Here is a 26,579-nt window from a genome sequence, read left to right on the forward strand (position 1 = left end):
GTCCTGGATCTCACTCTGTAGACCAGGCTGGCCTCGAACTCACAGAGATCCGCATAGCTCTGCCTCCTGAGTGCTGGGATTAAAGGCGTGTTCCACCACCGCCTGGCAAGGACCTTGTAAAATAATCAAAATACTCAGAAAGTTGCTTAAAATTTCTCACAATGTAGAAAAAAATAGTGTGTCAATTTTAACATCTACATAAAAAAAAAACAACTCACTTATTAAAAGCAGATTAATACCAGCTAGGACACTTTATGTATAGCACACATACAAGATCACCACTATGGTGTCTTAAGACGACATACGTGAACTACAGAATAAAAAGTGAAAAGGTGAATCATGGCTTTCTTTTTGTATTTTTAAGCTGTTATTTTGCTGGTGAGATATTCAATTTGATTTCTCAATCACATCATGAAGAAACTGTTAGCAGAAATCTGAAACATGATTGTAAGCCATATAGAAGTGGTGGCTCATCGGCCAAGCTTTAAATTCTGCACAAAGTTCCAAGAGCAATTTTACAAGAGCGTTAAGTTTTTAAAAAGCGTACTCCATGCAGTCACAATAAAGAGACCAAACACTTTAAAGGGTAAATAAAAATATGTTCCAATTAAATGCTAAACCAGAGAAAGATTCCATTATGAAAAGTTGAACAGGATCAGATGGTGACAGAAATTAGTCCAACAACAGCAAAATGTAAATTTAAACCTTCAATTCACATTCAAAATTCACATGTCTTCATAAGACTGAAGTATTTTCATCTCATGGCATTTCTCGAGGATATAATATACCCAATAATAATTTGAATGACATTTGTGACTGGACATTTAAACATTTCATTAAAGCTCAAAAAAAAAAAAAGTCAAACCCAAGCACCTAAAAATAGCAGTTCATTAGGAATTCCCTTTCTCACCTGTGCTAGTAGCAACATACTGACGATTATTTCAAATTAAGATACAAAAAGAACAAAGGACACACACTATAGGTTAGAATGCTCTGACTTTCGTTTTTTGTTTTTTTTAAGCAGACATGCAACCAAGTTTCTCAAGTAATCGAGACACTTAGGCCATATATATAACCAGAAAATGTGTATTACTGTTAATGAAAAAATACAAACTCCTAGATCTCCCCCCCTTTTGGATTTACACATGCGAATTATGTCTAATGGTTACAGCTATTTTTAATTGGAAAAACAAACTGAGACCAGTTTCTCCAGTAATGTGTTAAAAAGACTTGACAGTACATTCACAGGTCACATCTGGTGACCTTAATGTCAACAACAAACTAAAGTCCACACTCTCTGTAGGCAAAGCATTTGTAGCTCAGTGACCAGATTCTGTAACACTATCAAAGGCCACAATGGAGCCCAGCCTCCTACCACTGGCTTGTTGGTGAAACTGTAATGAACTCGCAGTGTTTAAATTTCTAACTTTTTTGGTTTTTCAAGACAGAGTTTCTCTGTGTAACAGCCTAGACTGTACTGGAATTTGCTTTGTAGACCAGGCCGATCTCAAACTCACAGAAATCTGCCTGCCTCTGCCTTCCAATAGCTGAGTTTAAAGGCATGTGCAACCACTACCTGGCTCAAATTTGTAACTCTTAAGGTGCAGTAGAGAAACTTAATAGGATTTAACTGCATCACATAAAGAGATGACTGTTTGGAGTCCAGCCTCCTCATCTTTGCTGCCACATGGAAGAAATAAAAAGTGTAATAGTCACTTTCAGAGCTTTCTTAGAAAAATATATTCCCTGAATTAATTATACCAGGTGGTTATCATTCAGTATGAATTCCAATGTTATAAATAAGACATGAATGTCTTCCCAACACTCCTCTTCAGAAGTAACATCCCAGCATTGATTCCCCCAGTCCTTTCTGCCTTTGGTCCCCAGGGACGGACATTACAGGAATTAGATCCAGTTAATCAGCAAATAGACTTGACACCTCCTTTCAAAATGGCCTAATTTTCAAACTGTGAGGGTAAACCCTTAAAATTAGCATCCAGTTCAGATTTGGACAGTTTTTCAGTTTCCCCCACGTATCTCATACACTTCCTGTTTTCTCTAAAGAATCAAGTCATGTCAAGCCTTTGCTACACACTTTACAGAAAGCGGGTCCTTCTGCCTTCTGACCACTCAATCCACATCTACCACCTCCCTGTAACACCCTGTGCTGTGCTGGGCTGTGAAGGGCTGACTGGAAGCCTTCATCACACTTTGACCCAGAGTAGTGACTGTTAGAAAATTGTTCAGAAGGTGCAGGGAAGGCTTAGGGCTGGGAGTGGACTGCAGCTGCAGGCACCGGAGGCGCTGGCATTTCCGGGTACCCTTTCTATCTCAGTCACGGTTGGGTTTTTTCTTTCCAGGATCTGAACCGCCTAAGATAAAACACTTTGTTACTATCTTCTAGCTCCTTTTCGTTCTCTGAATGTCTAGTTGCATCATCCTCTTTATAAACACTCAGTAACTTTTTCTTAGCCAGGGCAGCCGCTTGTCGCCGGGGCAGTTTCCTGCTGTTCCTCCTAATCCAGACATTCTCTGGTCCTGAGACTGTTCCTCTTAGGTTACTCATTATCTTTATTTTATTTGCAGCCACAGCAGCACATCTGCGGGGGACTCTCTCGGGGACCATTTGTGCTTTCAGAGCGACACTACGCTTCTGCACTGCAGCCTTCTCATGCATACATGGCCCCATTTTTGTACTGGGTTCTCTGTCTTTACCAACAGACTCTGAAAAACGAGTGAAAATTCATGTAAATACAGAAATCTTGTCACAAGACTGTACTATGTACATTCCTCAACAACAGTCCTGAACAAGTCTCAAACTTCATTATGAACAATTAAAAAGCTGGCTTGACAGGTATGAATTCCGTCTGCTTCTTATGAGGACCACTGCCATTCCCAGTAACTAAGCTTGCAAACATGAGAGAACCTTCAGCTTCATAAAGCTACTCACCTAGCACTACTTTCAAACGTCTAGACTTAAAGAGTAAACCATGTGTTTCAATTTCAGGGCTTCATTTCAAACCCACCTTCAAACCATTTTTTTTTTTTAAAGATTTATTTATTTATTATGTATACAGTATTCTGCCTACATGTAGGCTTACAGGCCAGAAGAGGGCACCAGATCTCACCACGGATGGTTATGAGCCACCATGTGGTTGCTGGGAATTGAACTCAGGACCTCTGGAAGAACAGCCAGTGCTCTTAACCTCTGAGCCATCTCTCCAGCCCCCAACCATTTTGAAATATTTAATAACTCTGATGTAACTCCCCACCCTAGAAGAGAACCATCCCAACTGACTTCAAGGGCTCAGGTACACTTCCAAGACCAGGGCTTCCTTTACTCGAGTATTTAAATTGCCGAGTAGGTAACAAAAATAAACTGCACTGACTCTATGAAGTTTAGCATGGCCTTAATCCTAATTTCTTTCCAGTATTAGAAAATACTTTACCCAGTTGGGAAGACTGAAGCTCATACTTCAGACCTAGTTTATGGCAGATGCAAAGGAGTCCTTCCGCCCATGTGTGTATGGTTGTCTTAACAGCTCACAAGCACTGGCACCTGCTCTGTGGACTCTGCCTTTTGATGAGCCAAATAAATACTGTGAAGGGGTTTATCAGAACCTGGGCTAGGCAGAAAGCACACTGAAGAGGCAGATCCTTTTGCAGTTCAAGGGTGGCTGGAGAGCAGTTGTCTGCCAGACAGGGGAGCTCAAATCTTTTTGCAAAAGTATCAAAGACACTTCAAATTTCAAGTGCTGTGGCACTTTGGTGCATCTGCTATCAGCTAGGGTTTGGGGCTCTTATAAACTAGCCTGGATGGGAATGTGATGGCAGAGTGATATACAGACTATAAATCACTTAAATAACAAGCAGGCATCTAGAGGACTTGGCAATGTTTGTTAAGTCCCAGAAAACGACAGTCTTTTGGTCATGTACTTTATCAAGCCAGCTTGACCTGGATGCTTGCCCAAGTAACCACTTTCTGGCCTCCACAGGCACTGCATGCACACAGTACAGAACACACATACACACACAGGTAGAGGACATTCATGTCATATGAATGAGGAAAAGTAGAAGCCTTAAGGTTCTATCTACAAGACAGACCTCAAAGCATTGTTTTCTCCAACATCCACAATCTCTTGCAAAATAGGAGACACGTCCCTCAAAGAAACTTTGAACTTCCTCATGTAACTACAAGTGCTTTCACTAGGTCTGACAGGATTCATTCCCAGTAATGTATTAGATAAAACCCCATCACTACTAAACATTTCTTCATCAGAAAATGACTTAGTTGCAGCAGTTAGTTCTTATAAGGTGTATTGAAGAACCTATGTGGACACTTTGTGAACAGAAAATATAAACTCTTAAAGATATTTTAATGTTTATTTCCAATCCAAAAATGGGAAAGCTAATATTCTGCAGAAAAGATTTTTAAAATCTCTCTTAAATTATATTTGAAGTTCAAACACTTATGCCCTAAGTAGGATAAAGTCCAGAATTCCTTCTACAGCAACTCCAGATGATAAAGTCCCAAGTTTAATTCCAAAGTCTTAAGACCTGAGGAAGGTAAGTGGCTGCATGGGGAACTCCTCAAGCACTCACTGCTGAGAGCACGGGTGAGTACTAAACATTTTAAAGAGAAGCGGAACTCCTCAAGCACTCACTGCTGAGAGCACGGGTGAGTACTAAACATTTTAAAGAGAAGCAGGGCGGCAAGATGGCTTCATGGGTAAAGGCGCTTGCTACACAAGTCTGGAGTTAAATCTAAGTTCCAACTGTGCAGTCCATGCAAAAGTATTAGAGTGCACCTAGTCCACAAACCATCCTCTGACCTCCACACAACATGGCATGTGCACCCACACGAACACTGCAGACACACAACACAAAGCCATCCTGACCTCCACACATCTGGCATGTGGACCTACACATACACTGTAGGCACAATACAATAAAAACTTTTGAAGAAAAATATAAAATTATGTGGAATTACAAATTGAATGTGTGTGTGTGTGGGGGGGGGGGTGCTGGAGAGATGGCTCAGAGGTAAAGAGCACTGGTTGTTCTTCCAGAGGTCCTGAGTTCAATTCCCAGCAACCACATGGTAGGTGGCTCACAACCATCTGTAAAACGATCTGGTGCCCTCTTTTGGCATGCAGGCATACATGCAGGGAGAACATTATATACATAATAAATCCTTAAAAACAAACAAAAAACCAAATTGAATGTGTTAGGCTGCCACTCCATCAGTGCATTAGTAACAATGGATTAATTAATGCAAGCTCTACTGTCCCTGGTGGTCTAGAATCATTCACTAAAATTCAGAGCTATCTCAGTGCCATGAGGCATTAATTAGTTTCCTGAAAAAGTTTCAAGCTCACATTTACAGTAATAACACTTTACCTTATGACTGCTAACCCAAAGATCTGTGTTCTAAAATGGTCTATGGTAAGGAGACAATAGATATCAACAGGGCTGTTCTAGCTTAAAGCATTACTCCCTCATTTCCACAATTTCCTCATTTCCACAATGCTCATCTGGCCAGCATCTCTTAATTGAAGTATTTAAACCAAATTTGACAAAATAAGAGATGTCCAACCCAAAACAGAAGTTATCATATTCCTGTGTGTTACTGGTATTATTGGTAGCTGTGAAACAGTGAATCCTCAGTGAGGACCCTACAGTTGTAAATTCTTCCCTCTCCATCAAATCTTTAAACAGAACCCTGTTACAGCTGGAGACCACTCCTTTATTTTTTAATCAATTCTTTTTTAAAGATTTATTTATTTGTTATGTACAGTTTTCTGCCTACATGCATGCTTGCAGGCCAGAAGAGGGCACCAGATCTCATTCCGGATGGTTGTGAGCCACCAAGTGGTTGCTGGGAATTGAACTCAGGACCTCTGGAAGAACAGGCAGTGCTCTTAACCTTTCCAGCCCGAGACTACTCTCGTCTGCACCTTTTCACCCTTCCAAAGCAGGAGCTTCCGAAACATCCTGTAAACTGCTATTTCTCTAGATAATGATATAAAGAAGTGTCCTGTGATTAGGGCCCCACTTCCTGTTCTGTAGGAAGGCTGCAATGGTGCAGTGGTATCTTCTGCAACAGGATGGAGATGGTCTGAAACAACGGAGTGAGCCCATTCAGCAGTCCAGTGACTAGCCAGTACCAACACAACTTGGCTTTTCTTTGCAACTATGTCTAAGCTAGGTCATCATTACATTAGCTGTGCCCCATTCTTTGAAAACTGGTAACATCAAGATGAAAAAGTTGGTGGTTATTTCTCCAGAAATTCCTCAGCATTACAAACGATCTGTCTGGAGGATCAGCATCAATGATAAAGGACTCTCACTTATGCAAAGCAAGGCTGTCAAGCACAAGGCTCCCCAGTCACCTGGGCTCCCTTGCTCACTAGCAGCACTGCAGGCCACAGTGCCTTCTACAGGGTGGGAATGCTGACAAGAGGTTGGGGTGAGCTGCAAGGGAAGAACCTTGAGTGTTTAAAGACCCTTAGTGTAGCAGCCACATTTCTCACATGATTTTAACTTGAGACAATGTTTTAAAAAACTCATTTTAGCCTACCATGAGCAAGGCCCTGAGTTGCATTCCATGCACTGTTTTTGGTTTTTTATTTAATATGTGGGAGACACTTTAAAGATCTGCCCATTGGAACTTGAACCATATAACAAGTCCCTATGATGATTGGTAGGAGTACTGCAGATGAGCCACAAAATCCAAGGACCAATTTATACTTAGAAATTAAAAATCTGGGCTGGAGAGATGGCTCAGGGGTTAAGAGCACTGGCTGCTCTTCCAGAGGTCCTGAGTTCAATTCCCAGCAACCACATGGTGGCTCACAACCATCTGTAATGCAATCTGGTGCCCTCTTCTGGCCTGCAGGGATATATGCAGGCAGAATTACTGTATACATAATAAACAAATCTTTAAAAAAAAAAAAAAAAGAAATTAAAAATCCTTTCAACTTTTACAACACTGATGAAAACAGACAAATGTCTAAACTACTTATGTGACTTAGGGATGGAGGTGGGGCTGCCAGAGTCCATGAAGTGTACAACTGATGCTGTTAAAACTAGACAGATGAGATTACCACTTCTTTGAAAATTCAAAGGCTTTAATAAGATGCATGTGGTAGCTCAACCTTTAATCTCAGCACTGGGGAGGCAAAGGCAAATGCATTTCTGTGTGTTCTAGGCCAGTCAACACTCCACATTCTCTTGAGACAACTGTGTCTCAAAAAATAAAGGGCTGGAGAAAAGCCTCAACAGTTAAGAGCACTGGCTGCTCTTCTAGAGGACCTAGACTCCATTCCCAGAACCCACAGGGCTGGTCACAACCATCTGTAGTAACTCCTGTCCCTGGGGATCTGACACCCACCCTCTTCTGGCCTCTGTGAGCAGTGCACACACATGGTACAGACATACATGCAGGCGAAATACATATAAATGAAAATTTAAAATATAAAAATTAAAGGCCTTAATAATAAAAACTAAACTTGTCTTTACCACATACTTAGGAAGTGTAGCAAGCACACTTATAAAATTTCAGTGGAGACTATCAAGTCTTACCACATTATTTACACACTGTCAATGATAGAAGCGGTGAGACTGTAGAAACCAAGACTTTGTGACTCTGATTAACAAATTCATGAAGGTAAGCCTTGAGACACCAGTTAAGGAGGTAATTTTCCTACCAATGTGACAATATATTAGACACAAGCTTTGTAGATTACACAAGAAACCGTTAAAAAAAATCCTTTAATTTTGAAAATTCCCAGGTGTCCTTAGGAACACTTGTAAGAATTTTAAAATGTTAATATGTAAGAAAACACAACACAGCCCCCAGCATTATATTCTTTACTCTTCAGTCCTTCCATTAGTGACAATATGAGCTTCATGTAGGATTCGCATTCACTAACCTAATTAGTGTCCACACATTGCCTCATTTTTTTCTCCCTTGCTTTAACAAATTTGGTTTGGTCCATATGTTACAAAACACTGGCAAATCAAAAGTGATTCGTGTTTTTGCTTTATTATTCCCTGCTCTCCACAGCCAAAGGTGGGGATCTAACTCCAGTAGTCACCAGCAGATGGTAGGCTCTACAAGGCTCCTTTACACTCCAGCACACTAGAGGAACTGACTAAGATTTCTGCACCATGATTTGGTAACAATTTTAAGACATCTGGAGCTCGTTACTTCAACCATTAAAGGAGAAAGCAAGAAGACCATTTTGAGCCTATGAATGTTCCTAGCAGAATCAATACAATGGACTGGAAAGGAAAACAAAAATAATCACATGCATCTTTAATGTTTTGCATTCTACTGATTTACAAACCTCAGCAGTCTTTTTTCAGTTGACACAATCAAATTCAACTGGAACTGGCAGAAGAGACTAAGGCCCAATTCAATGTTTAAATACAATACAGTGATTTAGGAAAAAGCTACCACAGCAACTGGGAGTATAGTGTGAACCCAACACTACCCTAAAAAAACGCCATCAACGAGGGCAAAGGTTGAGTGACACAGCTTACCGTGTGGACAGTGGACCTTCTGGTGCACTGTATGGACGGACCTGTTTATATCTTCCTGCATTGTTCTCCCAGGCTGTGAAGTACTGTTTAAAACCATGTCTTACTCAAAACCAACTTCCCCTTTAGTGCAGCCTCACCACACAGAAGCAACCACTGTGTTGTGACTTAGAGCTAACCATAACTGCTGTACCACCATTTCCAGGATCACACTAACTTCAGGCATTATTTGATCAGAAGTTTTCCACTTTAAAAAATAAAACAACAATGACCATCCTAGGAATTACCTGAAAATGGGATACATTTTCTTTTTATTCATAAATTACTACATTGTCAGTACACCTTTTTAAAATAAGATATAGGGGGGAAATGCTTTTAAATCTTTCTTAATATTCTTGGTAATATTAATATTTCAAAAGAAGTAAAAATCAAACCTAAATACTTCAAACTTCTTTAAAAAATTATAAATGAATAAAATCATAGGACTCTGGACATACAAAACTGGAGTGGGGGAAAGGCTACTTTACATATTCACCACTGAATACTTCAAGTGCAACAGAAGCTGGAGCACTCATCTCTGGACCAGCTCACATTCACCGTGTAACGTTCTCAAAGGATAGACTGATCCTGAACATTAAAGTACATCTGTGCATTAAATCCCTGCGCATTTCAAACACTGAGTGCTCAATGTAAACATTTTAACTATTATTTATTAATCATCCTTAATGGTACTTAGGAGTGTGTCACATATTCAAAGTTAATGTTAGAAATAGCACCATAACCAAAAAGGAGGGGAAAAAAAAGAAAAAGAAAAAAAGAAAAACAAAACCCCACAAAAATACTTCGTCAAAAGCCTTCATCTCGACTTCACAAGTTGAGAGCCACTGTCAACCACACCCAAGGTCACCAGACCCACTTCTGATCTCTGATGGAACTTAATCGGATGAAACCAAAATACTGCTTTACACAATTGAACCAAAAAGGGGGGGAAAGTTTTAGAAAGGACTGTGATTAGCCAATCAAAAACCAGTTAAAATTGAGTCTAAAACTGAGAACAGTTCTGTGTATAAAACCCAAACTCTCTAAAAGAATTTATGTACTAATGAGTGTACTTCATATTTATTTATGGACTTTTGGTGCCTTATTGGAGATAATGGTAAACACGGAGTTAAAATCCTGAGGGACGTAACATGAATCAAACATATTTCGGGTCAATAGTCGAAAACAGCAGTGACCTTGTATCTACTCTATGGAAAGCATCTTACCTCCCATTGTGTGGTGGGAGAATTCTCTACCCTGAGAAACAGTACCTAACAACCACTGCTGGAAATGTCCAAAACCATCCTAACTCCTGTATGAGAACAGAGGAGTGTTGCCTGCCATGTGAAATGGACACTAAGAACATGAGATGCTCTTCCTTATCTGCCACCTCAGAAAAACCCAAGAAAAAGGGATAGCTTGTGTACGAAACCAAACATAACTAAGGTCAAAAATCACTTGAAGAAGTGTAAACTACAACATCCCTTTTGTGCATGGAAACTCAAGGGGAAACCCCCTGGGAAGAGCTACCTATAGGAGACAAAAAAGAATCAACCCACCAAAGAACCGGCTCAAAAACAAGTGTGCTATGGTACCCAGGGTGATGTGATGTTTCACTTCAGATGATTTCAAAACCACTGTGCCCCTAACATGAATCTCTTGCATTAGAGGTCACTAGCAAAGATAACTCAGTTGTATAGCAAAGGATGCTTACGATGCACTTGGCAGCAATAAAGTCAAGGATGGAGAATAACATTGGACTGTTTTCCTACATAGGTAAGATTCACAACTGCACTCTTAACTCTACAGTTTTGACAGAGGAAAATCTACATAGAATTGAAACACCATTAGCCCGGTGCTCTCTTATTAAAGAACACTTTCCCTAAATCTAAGGCACACAAACTTCTCTACTTCAGAGTAAGATTATGGAAGAGCAAGAATTTGGTAAATCCTAACGGAAAGTAAACCTTGGACAAAACCAAGTAACAATTTGTCAGTGAACAATCTAAAAGAAAATACTGTAACTACACTCTCAACTTAGATCTTTAAAATATGCACTCCAAACATAAAATAATTTACCAGTACTTTATAAATTCAAGTTTATAAACATTAAAGTCATCAGATTTTCCTTAAAAAGAAAAGAATAAGACCCAACAAGCATTTGGAAAGAAAAGTGGAAGCCACGTTAATAGAAACGACCAGATGTGGGTATAATGTATCTACTCAAGTCTCCAGGGAAAAGGATTTAAAAAAAAAAGTGGTAGGGGCCTTGCCTACTAATCATGGTTATACTTGCCATGATTATAATGTCAGTATGCACATAATATTTATCAAGATTTTGTAAACATAGGTCACGTGGATTTTTCTCCTACTACATGGCAGGGGTTTAGAAACTACCACCTCTGGACAAAATCAGAAAATAACTGCGTGACACTGCTATTACAAAGTAATGCTCACGGGTTAGGTAACCAGGTTGTCTAGTGTTTAGCATGTCTCCAACTCTTGCTGTATGTACTCAATACTGTCAGAGTAGATCTGCCCCCAAAATGAAGCGTATTTTGGCACCTGTGCGAATGCTGCTTCAAAAACCAGCAAGTGCAAATAAAAATAACAGTCATGATTTAGTCACATTCACAAACTTTTCATAGAAAAATATAAATATATTCCCTGAATTGTCAGCCAGATTTCACAATACATTCCAGTCAGTCAGTTGGAGTGTGCTGGCTCTCAAGGTCATAAGGTGCGGTCACTGAGCTCTAGTGCGTTCTCTATGCTTCTGTCATCTTCCCCGTCATGGTATCTCACTGTTCTCCTACCCTGATTTCTTGTTTTTATTTTTGAGCGCCGAACAACTCTTTTAGCTTTTGCATAGTCCAAATCCTCCCAGTCATTGTCATCCACATTTAACCTAGGACATTTACTCTGCCTTTGATGTCTTGCAGTTTTGGACAGGTGAGATGTAAAGGTTTTACCTTTTCTAACCACTTTTGCTTTTCCTTTCCTTTTTCTCTTCCTTTGGGTTTTTGTGTTGTCAGTACAGTCAATATCGGATTCAGTTACTGATCCCAAATCAGATGATTTGGGACTGGTGCCAGGCATACACGCTGAACTGTCTGTTTGTCCAGGCATGTCCACACTGTCTAACTCAGGGTGCGTTCTTCTCTTCACCCCAACCTCTGCTGATGCCTGTAGACTGTGAGTCACTTGGGCTCTCCTACTGAAAGAGGTTTTTCCATATGTCCTGAGTCTTCTGCCATTCCACCTTCGTAACCCGTAATTCAGGTCTTCTTCAAAGTTATGCTCTGTTGTTGCTTTTTGGGCCAAAACTGACTCAGAAGACAAGCTGATCTCACTATCTGGGGTGTGGCTTTTGGGATCTTCCTGAGAAGGTCCAGCAGAGGAGCTTCGAGTTTTAGGTGGCGTGTTTATGCCCACACTGCCCGTATGCCTGTTCCGTATGCTTTCTGTATGCTCAAAACTGGAACCTCCTTCAGAATCCAAGTCTGCACTTACAGACTGACTGGCATTTTTGGTACTACCTTGGAGTTCAGAATCAGACGGCTTGCCACTGCAGGCACGCTGGGCCTCTGGCACTTCACAGTGTGCACGTTTCTCATCACCAGTCAGCATTTTCTTCGCTGTGGTACAAGCAAATCGGATGGGCTTTTTCCTTCTTCTTCTGTTTCGAGTACACACACTTTCTAAGGTGACATTTTCTGCATCACTTGTGAGCTTGATTTTATCAGCAGCCACACTAGCACTTCGAGTAATCCTCAAGAGACTGGTTTGTTCTTTGGGTGACTTCTTCATCACCTGTACATTGCTTTCCGAGTCACTGGAACAGACCCTTTTCCTGGAAACTTTTCTGCTTTGTCCATTCTCTCGAGATAGAGAATCTAAAAATTAAGATTAATTTTTTTAATCTTTGATATGAGTAACTGTTTCTAAAGTAATAATTAAATGCTGAATTCTTACTAACAGAGTGAGGTTACGTTTAAGGGCAGGAAATGGGCTGGTCCTGACCACTGACCCTCCACCAGTGACTCTCCCAGCCCTGGCACTCTGCCTGAGTACAGCAGATCCCCACCAGTGACAATGTGAACAGGCTCAACAAAATTGTTTCATCAGCTGCCATCATTACTACCACTGAACCAACCCCCCACTGTTTCTCCTTCGCAAGCAGTCACTACTATGGTGTGCCCAAGTTCCTGTCTCTAATACAATGCCCCATTCCCAGTGTTCGAAGTGACTAACAGTGATTGTGCATGAGCGTGAGAACAGAAAGGATGAACAAAAGGCTAGTACACAATCAGGAAAACAGCTGGAAAAGGAACCTAGAAGAGGGAGACAGTCTATTACCCAAGGGAAAAGGAGGGTGGGGTAAATTGTGAACAGGTGAGTGTCTAGAATTACCGTGAGTATCGCTGTGCAATTTATCTTTCACTGTGCCGACATCAGAATCCACATCAGTCTCAGATCCACGCTCCAAGAGACACCGAGGTACACGACCAACTTCACTCTTCAAGGCTTCAGAAACTGGGGTTCCTCCCCCTTTGTGACCTCTGCTGCTCTCTCCACCTTGTTCTTCATAATCTTCAGAGTCACTCAGGATCTTTGTCTTCTTAAACAAATGTGCATTCTTGCATAAAGTACTGCTTCCTGGTTCAGAGTCAGCTTCCTCAGAGACGCTCTCTGCCCCAAGGTTCTGGCCAGATGTTGCAGGGGCAGCAGTGCTGCTGCGTCCATCATCTGATTCGTGACATCTGGAGTCTTCCTCCGAAGACTCTATTGGAAGGAACTTTGTTTTGCATGTTGCTGGAGAATGGGAAGTACAGCCATTGGTATGGAAATTCTTCCGGGCTACTTGCAAGTCACTGTCTGAGTCACTGACACTGTCCTGGGCAGAATGAGGTCCAGACACCACCAGTGCTCGGGGCTGGTCCTTTAGCTCTTCCGTGTCTGACTTAAGGCTCTGATCATCAGAATTGTGGAGCAGCTTCTTCCTGGCTGCAGCTGACGCATTGCGATGTGGCAGCTTCCGGCCAGAGCAAGGGCTTTCAGAGCTTGAGTTTTCTTCTGCATCACTCATTAACTTTATCTTGTTGGCAGCAACAGCAGCACATTTCCGGAGGACCTTCCGGTTGTTTCCAGCCTTGCCTTTCAGATTTTCATCCGTTTCCACAGAATTGTTATCAGAATCACTTAAGTAGACTCTCTTCCGAGTGGCTTTTCTGCCACATCCATTTTCTAAAGAAACAGAACCTGGAAATAAAGTGATAGGATTAGGGAATTTTTTTCTTATTCTGGACAGTCATACTACACATGTAGACCAAGCCGGCCTCTTTCCTAATGTCCTGCCTTAACGTCCTAAGGTGACACCAGACACACTAATTTTTCAAATGTTTCTAACAAAGATTTTCACATGTTGATGATTTTCCTTTCCAAATTAAGAGTTTAGAGACATTTGATCACATCTAAAAGAATTCAAACATGTCAATCAACAATGATTAGTTAAATCAAGACTGCTCTCACTCACCAGCTCTTCTCTGAGCAGCTCTTGTTCTGGTCACCCTGAGGTTGCTGCTTCTCAATAAGCCACTGCGCAGGGAGCACTCTGGAGCTCTGGAGCTCTCTTTGCTTTCCTCAGAACTATTTGAAGCTGAAGAGGATGAAGAGGTAGCTATGAAATCTTCCATTTCACTTTCTAAAAAATAAATAAATAAAAGATGTAGTCTCCACATAAGCAAGCATTTGTTTCATAACCCAAATATTTTATACTACTAAAACCAGACTCATGGGGCTGGAGAGACGGCTCAACTGGTAGGAGCACTTGCTGCTCTTGCAGAAGACCTAAGTTCAGTCCTCAGGACCCACGTGGCAGCTGCTCGAAACTGCCTGTGACTCCAGTTACGGGGGATCAGGAGCCCTCTTCTGGCCCCAGTGAGCACCCGGCATATGAATACATACAGAGAAAATAAACACAGAATTTTTTTAAAAAATTAAAACCAGACTCTTAACATGCTTTGAGTGTTTGCATGCATTTCGTGCTTTGAAGAAAAGTGACTTAAAAAGAAAACTTTGTATTTAAAAAGTACACATCAGTATTCAAAATTAAGTCACACTTGTGTTTTCAAAAACTGACCACACTCTAGGCAAGATTCAGAAAACAATTTAAAAGCAGACTTCCATTTCAAACTTAATTTGCCCCCCTAAATTATTATGTCTTCTATGACATCAAAACGTTTATGCTAGAAGGTACAATCATTCTGGGTCCTTTGATCTGAAAACTCAGAATTTCAGGTCGCCAACAGCTCTGTGACAGTACAGTTTTAACATATAAATTAAACTCACACAGAAAGGGCCCAAACAGCGAGAGAAAGGAATACTTTAATCAAAACGATTTTTTCCCATGGCCTTACATGTGTGACATGAGCATCAGTGTACAGCCTTGTTTTATGTCAATTTAACACACAATAGTCATTTGGGAAGAGGACCTTTCAACTGAAAAAATGCTCCCACCAGACTGGCCTGTGGGCAAAACTGTGGGGGAATTTTCTTAATTGATGGCTGATGTGGGAAGGCCCAGATGGCTGTGGGTGGTGCAACCCCGGGGCTCATGGTCTTGGATTCTATAAGAAAGCAGACTAGCAAAGCCATGAGGAGCAAGCCAGTAAGCAGCACTCCTCCACGGCCTCTGCTTTGGTTCCTGCCTCCAGCTTCCTGACTGGAATTCCTAAATTATCTTCCCTCAGTGATGAAGGGTTACTTACGCGTTCTAAGCCAAATAAACCTTTTCCTCCCCCAAGCTGCTTTTGGTTATGGTTTTATCAAAGCAACAGAAACCCTAACTAAAACCAGATGTGGTGGCAGAGGTCTTTAACCCAAGACCTTGGGAGGCAAAGGCAGGAGATCCCTCAGTTCCAGGCCAGCCTGAGCCACACAGTAAATTCCAGAACATTCAGGGCTAACATAACTATGTTATTAGTTTGGGGGAGGGATATATATATATATATATATATCCCTCCCCCATATATATATATATATGGTTTGGTTTTGGTTTCTCAAGACAGGGTTTCTCTGTGTAGCCCTTGCTGTCTGGGAACTCACTCTGCAGACCAGGTTGGCCTAGAACTCAAGAGATTCTCCTGTCTCTGACTCCTGAGTGCTGGTAGTAAAGGCGTGCATCACAGTGCCAATCACTGGATGTGTTTCTCAGTACCATCAGTAGCACTAATGCAGTATTTGAGATCACAAATGTGTTAAGTCGTAAGTTATGGCCGTTAAGTAATATACTCTCATCACACAACAACTCAGTGCAAAGCAGACCTAACGAGGCAGACTCACTGAGCACTGCTATAAAGGGACCACATCTGTTCAGGGATATTACCAAAACAGCAACAGTGTGAGCAAAGGACAATGTACGACTGAGCTATCTGCTCTCAATGACTATCTGCACTCTTAATTTTCTTCTCATTTAAAACACACTTTGTGAAGCACAGATCTTAGCAGAAACATAAGTACATTATTTCTGTCTGTTCCTTGGTGTCAAGGCTGTGTGCTGTGCTGTTTCTAACCCACAGTAGTAAGCTGCGCTGCTGGCACACTTGGATGCTCAAAGCCAAGAAACGTTCAACTCCTCACCAGACAACTCAGAACCATTCCTTAGCATTTCAGGTCTATTTCTTCTCATTCTTTCTAATGACTCTGCTGAATCTGAAGAGTCCCCAGAAGTGAAGCCTGAAGAGACACCAGTGCTTGTCTTGCGGGTTGCAGACAAAGGTGCCCTACTTGAGGTAGACTGGGAAGGAGGACATATCAGCTGTGGAATTACTTTTGTCTGAGATTTGAACTGCTTCTGTTTGATATTTCTGGCAAAAGGTATGAACAAGAGAAACAATTATTAATAAAACATAAAAGTAAATTGCCAAAGAATACTCATATAAAAGCATATTGGTTCTTAACCTGAGAAAATTCACATAAACAAAATAATAAAATATTCACTATTAATGGTATTCAGCATAGATTATTATTGTAAGTATTTCCTTACTCTAAATTCGACAGGTCTGTGGATAAATGATGAAATGATCCCATTAAACAGACTATTTACACCTAAGTATGCATTCTTTTAAGTGACAAATCTGGGTATTCTTTACATAGAGATTTTGGAAGCCCCAAAGAAGAAAAGGAAAAAGGAACAAAGAAAAAAATATTTAAACAGTGACTAGAAACTTTTCAAATTTGGCAAATTGCACTTCATACCCACAGAACTGGATAAACACCCAAGTAATACAAACTCACAAACTCCAAGCCTACTTGCTGGTGGGTTAAAGAAGCAAAAGGAAAATAATGTACATGTAAGAGAAGTTGTTCAGCAAGACCAGCAGCTAATGTGGTAGGTGAAGGGACAAGAATTCACTGTGCAGCTCAATTATTTTTCTGGGCTGCAGCAAGAGATCAGTGGTCCAGAGCACTGCCTGCTCCTCCAGAGGACCCAGGTTCAATTCTCAGCACCAACACGGCAGTTCACAACCTTCTGTAACCCCAGTCTCAAGAGATCTACTACCTTCCCAGGTTCCAAAGGCAACAGACACACTTGTGATGTACATACTTACATGCAGACAAATACCCACATACATAAAATAAAAATAAAATCCCCAAAACATATTTTAAAAAATTACCTTCCATAACAAAAGTAAAATTAAAACACCACCAAGAACTCAAAAATAGAGAAGTATACTGCTGGTTCATCTGCCTGCTTTACAAGGCATTTTATAAAGACTCTTTGGGCTGGAGTAAGGAAAAAACCACCACCACCAGGATAACTCAACCTTACACTTTTATAACTGGACACTGAAATATACAGAGCCAATATACAACTTAAATTAAAAGTCGATTGCATGCACTGCCAGGCCCACGCACCTCACACTCCTGTCAGCCCGAACGACTCCATTACAGCCTTGCCGTTGCTTAAATCTTTGGCTTCGTCTAAGTTTCTCCTTGAATTTTTGACCGATTTTAAAATCAAAAGAGATTTTCTTCATTTTTTCTTCAAACAAAGCAGACAGTCTCAAGGTCATACTATAAATCTAGAAGGATGCAAATACATAACCAGAATTATAAAGTCACTCTGTTACAGTTTTACCTTATGTGTCACTGTGACAGGAGGAATAAATAAAAACCTTCTTTCTTTTTACCCTACCACCCGTCAGTGGCATCTGCAGGATATGGGGACATCCACATCCACTGACCTTTCAGACAACTAGTGTAAGAGAGCAACTCCACACTCCACAACCGGGACACTTCTGTTGATATTCTCAGGAGACCAAATTTGGGTCCGTCCGTCCCCCGTCCCCCCCCCCCCACCCCCCCCCACCCCCCGCTTTAACATTGGTCCTTAACCAGGTCCAAAGCACATTTCTCCTTAAGCTAATTTGGAAGTTAGTTCTAACACTGCTTTTAAGTATGTGTTTGGATCAGAGAAACAAAAGCATTTTTATACCAATCATTTTACAATTTGACTGGGATACCACCTAAATCTAAATATGAATAATAAAAAGAAGGATGTCTTGCATCTCATACAAGAGATACATCCTCCACTTTCATGTAGCCCAGCCACTCACTAAGCAGGACAAGATGACCTTCCATTCCTAGCCCTCCTGCCATCACTTCTGAAGCACTGGACGTTAGTGTGTGACACTCCCTGGCTTACGCAGCATGGGGACAGAACCCAGGTCTTCATGCATGCCAGGTAAGCACTCCACAACGGAGTTAAATCCCCAGCCCAACAAATTCAATAATTATCAAGTCATTAAAATAAAATCAAACTGGCCTAAGCTATGTGATCTACACATCCATGTTAAATCCAGAAATTAGTGTACAGGTCTAATACTCAAAAGTTTAGTAACAGGCTGAAAAATGTCTCAGCCAATAAAGTACATCCTTTGAAAGCATAAGGATCTGAGTTCAAGCCCCATAAGCACATTTAAAAAGGGGTGCGGGGCAATATGGTGGAACTGTCTTGTAATCCCAGGGAGACAGATATGACTCTCTGAGGCTAGTTAGCTAGCAAGCCTACGCGACTACTTAGCAAGTTACAAGCCAGTCAGAGACTCCTGTCTCAAAATTTTTATTATTCTATTTTACATTTATTTATTTATGTTTGAACATTAAAAAAAAAAAAAATCAGAAGACAACCTATAGGAGTTGGTTCTCTCCTTCCATTATGTGGGTTCTGGGAATCAAACTCAGGTTGCTGAACTTGACTGCTAACAAGCACCCTCTCCTGGCGAGCTACTCCCCAGCACTCTGTCTCAAAAAATAAAAAAAAAGTTTGTTTTTTTTTTAAAGTGAATGGCTCCTGAGAACACACAAAGCTGTCCTCCGGTTTTCATACACATGTACATAAATACAAGACCTCTGTGTTGGACAAAGCTGCTGCCAAAGCCCACATAAGAACAATTTTTAATCTTAAAAGTACTCTCATGAGTATGACGTTATGTATGAATATAGAAGTTTATAAATTAGACATGGTAAGAGATTACTTGCATCTACCGGTAAGTAGCACAGTTATAGTAATATAATAAAAGTTACATGAATATTTTTATTAATTGTCAAGAGCTGGCTAATGTATACAGTATGGATACTGTGGACATAAAGATCATTCATGTCCCAAATGGACTGTTGCAGAATGGCATAAATATATGCAGCAGAATATCAGTCATATATGATTATTAAAAGGGAATTCTACCCCGGAAAACTTAAAAAAGCACAGACTGCAAGCTCTAACAGTCTCCTGTGTTTCTCTGTTCTGTAGACACAGGAACTTTCAATTTGTGGCCACTTTTGTCTTTGGAAAACTTGATAGCTATTTCTAGTACTTTCTGAATTTGTTCTTTTAAAACTGAATAGTAACAACAACAGTCATCACAAGTTAACCAGACTCTCTGAGCCACTTTGAGTCTGGAATTTGATTACCTTGAGCATTCATCATGGTTTCATGTTTTCTCACTGGAAACTAACTAACATATCTGACCTGAAAATAACAAGAGGCTAACAGTGGCAACAGGTTAAATATAAAAAGGGCATTTAACAACAACCAAAGTGAGCGTAATACCTGATGAAGAAAGACTAAATCTTCTTCAGCATTACAGAGAAGCACCCTGGGTCTCACTTACCCATGATCCAATTATATTAAATAAGCTACCCTTACAATTCTGAAATTCACTCCATTCAGAATAGCATGATGTAATCTCATGCCATTCTGCAACAGTCCATTTGGGACATGAATGATCTTTATGTCCACAGTATCCATACTGTATACATTAGCCAGCTCTTGACAATTAATAAAAATATTCATGTAACTTTTATTATATTACTATAACTGTGCTACTTACCGGTAGATGCAAGTAATCTCTTACCATGTCTAATTTATAAACTTCTATATTCACACATAACGTCATACTCATGAGAGTACTTTTAAGATTAAAAATTGTATGTGGGCTTTGGCAGCAGCTTTGTCCAACACAAAGGTCGTGTGTTTATCCAGTTATCGTACATGTTCTGACTGCTACTAGCAAGTAGAAAAATATACACGTCATGCACATTTTGTTAAACTAAAGCATGGAAAAAAGTTACCTTTGATCTTTTGTTGGGTGTATATGCCTTTGCATTGCTAAATATCAACCGGATGTCTTTGCAAAATTCCACAGGGCTATCATAATTCCCAGCTTCTAGAGTTTCCCTTACTGTTCCAAAATCCATTGGAGTGTCTATAATATCTCGGTAATCCTGTTTTAAAAATGACAATTCACAGATGAATTTCATGCCCTCAAAATGTAAACACATAAGGAGCTGGGAGATGGCTCAGCATTAAGTGCGCAGGCTGCTCTTTCTGAGGACCCAAGTTCCCAGCACACACATGCGCATGTACACACACACACACACACACACACACACACACACACACACACACACACACACACACACACACAGAGTGCAGCCCCAGGGGATTCGACACCTCTTCTCGTTTCCCTGGGCAGTGTGAACAGGGTACACTAATACGTACGCAAATAGAACACACATAAAATACCCAAACACACAAATTTTTTTAAAGTACACATCTGGACTTAGATCTCTACAATATTCAAAGTAACAGAAGGGAAGGAGGGGGGAAAAGATCCAAGGATTAGTATTTAAAGTAGATCCAGAAAGGCAGGAAAGAAAGGTAGGGTAGAAAGTATCAAATATTGAAGATTTTACTTTTTCTTTCACTCCCCTCCCACCCCCCCGGGGTTAGGGGGATGTTGGTTTTTTAAGACATGGCTTCTCTGTGTCCTGGCTGCCCCGGAACTCTCTCTGTAGACCAGGCTGGCTTTGAAATCACAGAAACCGCTTGTCTCTGTCTTCCAAGTGCGGTTAAATGTGTGCACCACCACTGCCTACCTTACTTTATCTTAATTTATGTGTTAGCATGTGAGTGTAGTGCTCAGAGGCCAAAAGAGAGCTTCAAACCCCTATGGAGTGACAGGTTAGTTATGAACTGCCTGACATGGTGTGGAAAACCAAATTCCAGTCCTGTGTGAGCACTCTTAACCATCTCTCCAATCCCACACATATCATCAAATGTCAATTCGTAGTGGTTCTGAGACAAGGCATTTTACTTTTCTGCTTTATGGTCCTCAGTAATCCCAAGCTGTAGAAGGCAGTGTTTGGTTCTTGGTCGTGATCACTGTCCATTTGTCCTGATTTTTACTGTTTAAAATAGTGGGCATGCCTGTATGTAAGAATGTGCAACATATGCATGTCTGCTGCCTGTGGAGGGCAATGGACCCCTTGGGACTAGAGTTACAGATCGTTGTGAGCTACTACTATGTGGGTGCCAGAAACTTCTGTTAAGAGCAGCCAAGACTTCTAACCTATGAGCCATCTCTCCAGCTCCAGGACGTTAATTGTCTTCATGGTGTGCCTACACACAGTGATGCCCATGTACAGACCCCACTTCACCCTACACTGCGCCTCTATGTCTAAATGAGTTACCATGTCTACCACAAACCTAGTGGGAGAGATGAAACCAATCAACCTGAGTAAAGCCTGCTATCTTACTCTCTTGGGTTTCCTCTACATCTGCAACCCCACGCTCTTCTTCACACACACAGAAGGGGGGACCGATATTCCATGTAAGGAAACCTACTGGGTACTCAACCAAGTCCACAGGCTGTCTGAAGGGCTCAGAGTCCTCACACTGGAAGATCAGGATGAGCAGGGCCTTGCACTGCCTCCTCCAGTCACTCTCAACACAGCTGGCGGCTCTGCTGCTCCTTCTGTTCCATTTGTGGACCTGAAAACATATTTGTAGGTTATTTCAGCCTGGGTGGAAAATAAGAAAAGAGCACGCCCACATTATGGTATATGATATTGGCTACAAAAAAATAAAATAAAATAAACAGGCTCTTCTGCTTTCTGTATTGCATAGAAGTTGTGGCTTTTTTCAACTTGTTATCTAGCTGGAAAAAGCTGAGTGCTACAAAAACCCAATCATGTTTTATGATGTTCTAAACACAGTTTTCTAAAATGAAAATTAAGACAATCAAGCACACTTTAAGAAAATATTAATGAGAAAAATTACAGTAAGATTAGATATGAAAAGTGTTCCAATGTGCACAGCATACCATGTCTAACAAGCAATTCTGACAATTCTCTCTCTCTTCTATGTACCCTGTTTGCAGAATATCAGCTGTCACGCTCATTTGAAAATGAGGTGGAAATCATTACACCTCAACCAAAGATGTCATAGAGCCTAGGACTGCTGTCACATGGGACAAGGTATCTGATACAGACCAATGTGACCACAAAGAAGACAGGTTAGTCAGAGACATAAAAGCTATACTCTGGTTTGAATTAACTGAAACAGAACGCACAGGAGGAGGGAGAGAGGGAGAAGGAGAGGGAGGAAGAGCGGGGAGGGGGGAAGAAGGGGGGGGGAAGTGTGTGTGTGTGTGTGTGTGTGTGTGTGTGACCCTAATTTCACTGGTAGCCTATCAAACTTCTTCTCCATACACATGGCAACATCTTACTTGTGGAATCAAGTATGTCATTTGCAACAGCAGATACAGCCAAGAAATGGACATAAGGAAACACTTGGCAGTTCAACTGGAAATGAAGCAACATGAAAATGACAAATCAGACAAGACAATTACATGTCTAGCTCTTCAATACTGATTAGGACAATCATTGTACAAAAGAATGAGCACTCGATTTGTTTGGCTGGTTTTTTTTTTTTTTTTTGAGATAGGGTCTTATTATGCAGTCCTGGCTGGCCTGGAAGTCACTATGTAAACTAGGATGTCCTCAAACTCAGAGAGATCCGCCTGATCTGCCACCTGAGTGCTGAGATTAAAGGTATATGCCACCACACCCAGATGATACTTGATTTTTTTTTTGTAAACGTTAAACTCAAGGAGCATCTAGGTAAAATTCTAAATGACATGGGTTATAGTATTTCACCCATTCTGTTACAAATAGTCTGCTCATTAATTTACTACATAAGCACTGAGTTCTCAATCTTCTCCCTTCCTCCTTAAAACTTCCTCTTTTCAACAAACCTCCTTACCAAATCCTAGCTGACCTACTTTTCCCCTTAAAATATCTCACCATTTTTTCTTCTCTATTCCAAGACAATAACTATCTGTACCTGGGCTATACAATTACATGACAAATACTCTTGTCAAGTATTCAATCCACATTAAAATGAAACCAGAGACCACCCTATCCTCCAAGCTGTATTCACGCACTATGGCTGCAACTGCTGCTCAACCTTACAGTTACAGCAAATCCTTGGACTTGGTGCTCTACTCCCCCAAAGCATGAACCACACACAAGTCAGGCCAATACCCTAAAGGGCCCACAAACACATATGCCCTAATTCCTTCTTTGTGGGAGGTCCACATCTTACTCCATCTAAACTAACTCACCTCATAAATATCCAGTATCATCATAAAACTTAAAGGACAAAAGCTGTAATCCAGATGAACATTTGGTTTTGAACACAGAACACACAAATCAGGTAGCCATGCAGAGCGACTTACCCTTCTCCTTCCAGAAGACGTTTTAGGGAGATCACTATCGTCCTAGGATAAACCAGAGCACCTTACTATGGAGTTCTCACCAGATATCATCTGAGCAAAAGGTGTACCAGAGACATCACTTAACCATGAAAGTTCTCATCAAGTACCCTATTTTCATAGCTAATTGGAATATACCACAAAAAACGGTATTAAATGACCTACATTTTCTACTCTCGCTTTGAAATTACCATTTGAAATTAATGTCATTATAAAGTTAAAACTTCATACCAAATCATCGGCATTCTGATCATCATTTTCTGATGTGTTAGATAGTTCTGATATATTTGTACACTCTTGATTCCTAAAAGTTAAAATTTTCACAATTAATCATATGAAGAATAGTTAGTTACTCCTGACAAGCATTCATTTCACACTAAAATGCAAACAGCTCCCCAGCCTAGGCACACCCAATCTTACAAATGACATGAGATTGCAACCAGTCCTCTGTGAAAAAAAAACGGACTTTAACATTCTAATGTAGAATAATGACAACTTTTAAGTGTATTCAAAATCAAGTTGATAATACAGAAATAATGATACTCTTAAGTGGCCTCTCCAGGCTGAACACAAACATGACTTTTGCTAACATTATCACAGTAATACTGATATAGCAAATACCCAGAAAAGAGGAGATTTAAGACAGAGAAGAAACAAACCAAACCAAATATCTAAGTGTCAGTGAATAAACAAAGGGAAAGCTGCTAACAGGATGCTCCAGAAAAAAAGGACCAAAATAGGCATGCTGCTTCCTGAGGCAGAGAAAATGATTCTGGAGGAGGCCAAACAACATCTAAATCCTAAGGACACAGGACAGAAATGATCTAGGAATGCTGACAGGAACCCGCATCTCTCCATTTTAGCTAGATGGTAACTATGGCACTACTGTTTCTTCAAACCAGTCTTTCAGACGAGACCAGGCACGTTCAGAGTGGTAGGGCCTCAGACTAACCGAGTCTTTCAATGAATTTCTATAGACAGACACATGGGAAGGGAATTCAGTCTCTTACGAAAAGACTGAAGTTGGGTTATCTGTCCACACACTAAAGCCTGTGAGGGAGGAACTTAGGTCTCAATTCCCACATCAGCTTTCATGGAATTCCAAAGAAATTTGCAAGGAAAGGAAATGTACGGAGTATTTTATACATGTCTACTTTCACAGAGTACAATTCAAAATGGACTAAAATTCAATCTTGTCATTAGAACATGCCTGGAAAACTTAAACAGGCTACAAAACTAACTGACCAGCATTCAAAAAAATGATAGAGTCAAGAAAAACTTAAGAGGTTAAGACAACAAAGTAAACAAACACTGAAATGCAGCAATGAGTCTAGATTTGATCCTGAAACACAAGGACACTGGTGTACAAACTACTAAAACAAACTTTGTATCCTGACACTTTTCAAGTGCACCACAGTTAAGTACACAAGTAACTCAATAACAGGCATAAACTACTTCAAATTTGCTGGAGAGATGGCTCCTCAGTCAAGAGTACTGCTGCTCTCCCAGCACCCACTTAGGGGCTCACAACCACCTCTAACTCCACTTCCAAGGGATCCAATGTTGTCTCTCTGTTGATCTCAGACATCAGGTATACACATGATACACATATATACATGCAGATGAAATACTCACATACATGAGACTGTTTTACTTACTTCAAATTTTTAAATATATAAAAGTTGGGGGTGGAGAGATGGCTCATGGTTAAGAGCACTGGCTACTCTTCCCCAGGATCTGGATTATATTCCCAGCAGCCACATGGAGGCTAACTATCATCTGTAACTCTAGTGCACGGAGATCCAACACCCTCTTCTGGCCTCCATGGGCACCAGGCACACAAGTAAGTGTACATACATACAAGCAGGCAAGATACCCATACACTTAACAAAGTATTAGAAACTAAAACTGAATTGGTCACGTTCCTTTACTGAAATTATAATCACAAGTTTGCAAAGAAATGTTGCCTTAAGTAAAACATCAGATGGAAGAATTCAGGTAATAAAAACGGGAAGCTATGAGACTATTAAAGCACAGTGTGTTGAAAAGTCACTTTTCTACCACACATGAGATCACTTACTTAATAAATTTCAGAAGCTGGTCGGTTATTTTTTTAGCTGATCTTGCAATTACACTTTCAGGTTCATTAAATGTTCTTGCATTATGCTCTATATATCGGACTTCCCAAATCAGTGCAGACAATCGCCTTGAAAAGAAAAGTAACTTAGCACTTAAAAAAATGAAAATAATCAAAACCAGTAGAGTTAGCTTATTAAATGAATGAGACATATCTTCAAGTCAACACTAGTGAAAGGTTGTAATAAATCACCTTCTAATGCTCTCAACTCAACTCAGCCAGACATTACAATTATAATGGACAATGAATTGCAGAAACTAATTTAAGTAAACCACTTAAATCATTGTCCCCCCCCCCCCCCCGACAGACACACACACAGACACACACACAGACACACACACACACACACACACACACACACACACACACAGCCTTTCCTTTCCACCATGCCTATCAGTACCTTTTGAAGATGTTAAAACTCAACCAACGGGACTGGGAAAATGGTTCCATAGGTACAATTGCTTGCTTGCTGTACAACATGAAGACCTGATTAGAGTCTACAGCACCCATGTGAAAATAAAGTGAGCCTTTAACTCCAGCACTGGGAGTAAATATAGATCCCAAGAGCTCACTGGGCAGTCAGCTTATCTAGATCTATAAGCGACTGAGTATCAAGGGACAGGACACATGTGCAACAGTACAGACCACACCACCGACCGCCGACCCATACACACTAAAAAAAATGTGTAGTGTATCAACTTTGAGTCAGTTTCATTACAAATTGGTTTCTAGTTCAAACA

The 26,579-nt window shown here is 40.6% G+C and overlaps 1 protein-coding gene across 1 annotated transcript in view; it reads right to left on the minus strand.

Annotated features, from left to right (window-relative positions):
- Nucleotides 1–337: 337 nt before the first annotated feature.
- Brwd1 (bromodomain and WD repeat domain containing 1) overlaps nt 338–26,579 on the minus strand; it is a 94,955-nt gene continuing 68,713 nt past the window's right edge. The window contains exons 32-42 of the mRNA XM_052741297.1: nt 25,783–25,908; nt 23,934–24,006; nt 23,667–23,708; nt 21,773–21,919; nt 20,218–20,370; nt 17,503–17,669; nt 16,225–16,451; nt 14,120–14,287; nt 12,997–13,845; nt 11,556–12,479; nt 338–2,724 (exon numbers count right to left, since the gene is read on the minus strand). Coding sequence (XP_052597257.1) covers nt 2,336–2,724; nt 11,556–12,479; nt 12,997–13,845; nt 14,120–14,287; nt 16,225–16,451; nt 17,503–17,669; nt 20,218–20,370; nt 21,773–21,919; nt 23,667–23,708; nt 23,934–24,006; nt 25,783–25,908 — 3,265 coding nt within the window. The 3' untranslated portion in view covers nt 338–2,335. The remainder of the gene's footprint in view (nt 2,725–11,555; nt 12,480–12,996; nt 13,846–14,119; nt 14,288–16,224; nt 16,452–17,502; nt 17,670–20,217; nt 20,371–21,772; nt 21,920–23,666; nt 23,709–23,933; nt 24,007–25,782; nt 25,909–26,579) is intronic.

This window comes from Peromyscus californicus, unplaced genomic scaffold (genome assembly GCF_007827085.1).
Source record: "Peromyscus californicus insignis strain IS unplaced genomic scaffold, ASM782708v3 Scaffold_16__1_contigs__length_79575227, whole genome shotgun sequence".
NCBI lineage: Eukaryota > Metazoa > Chordata > Mammalia > Rodentia > Cricetidae > Peromyscus > Peromyscus californicus.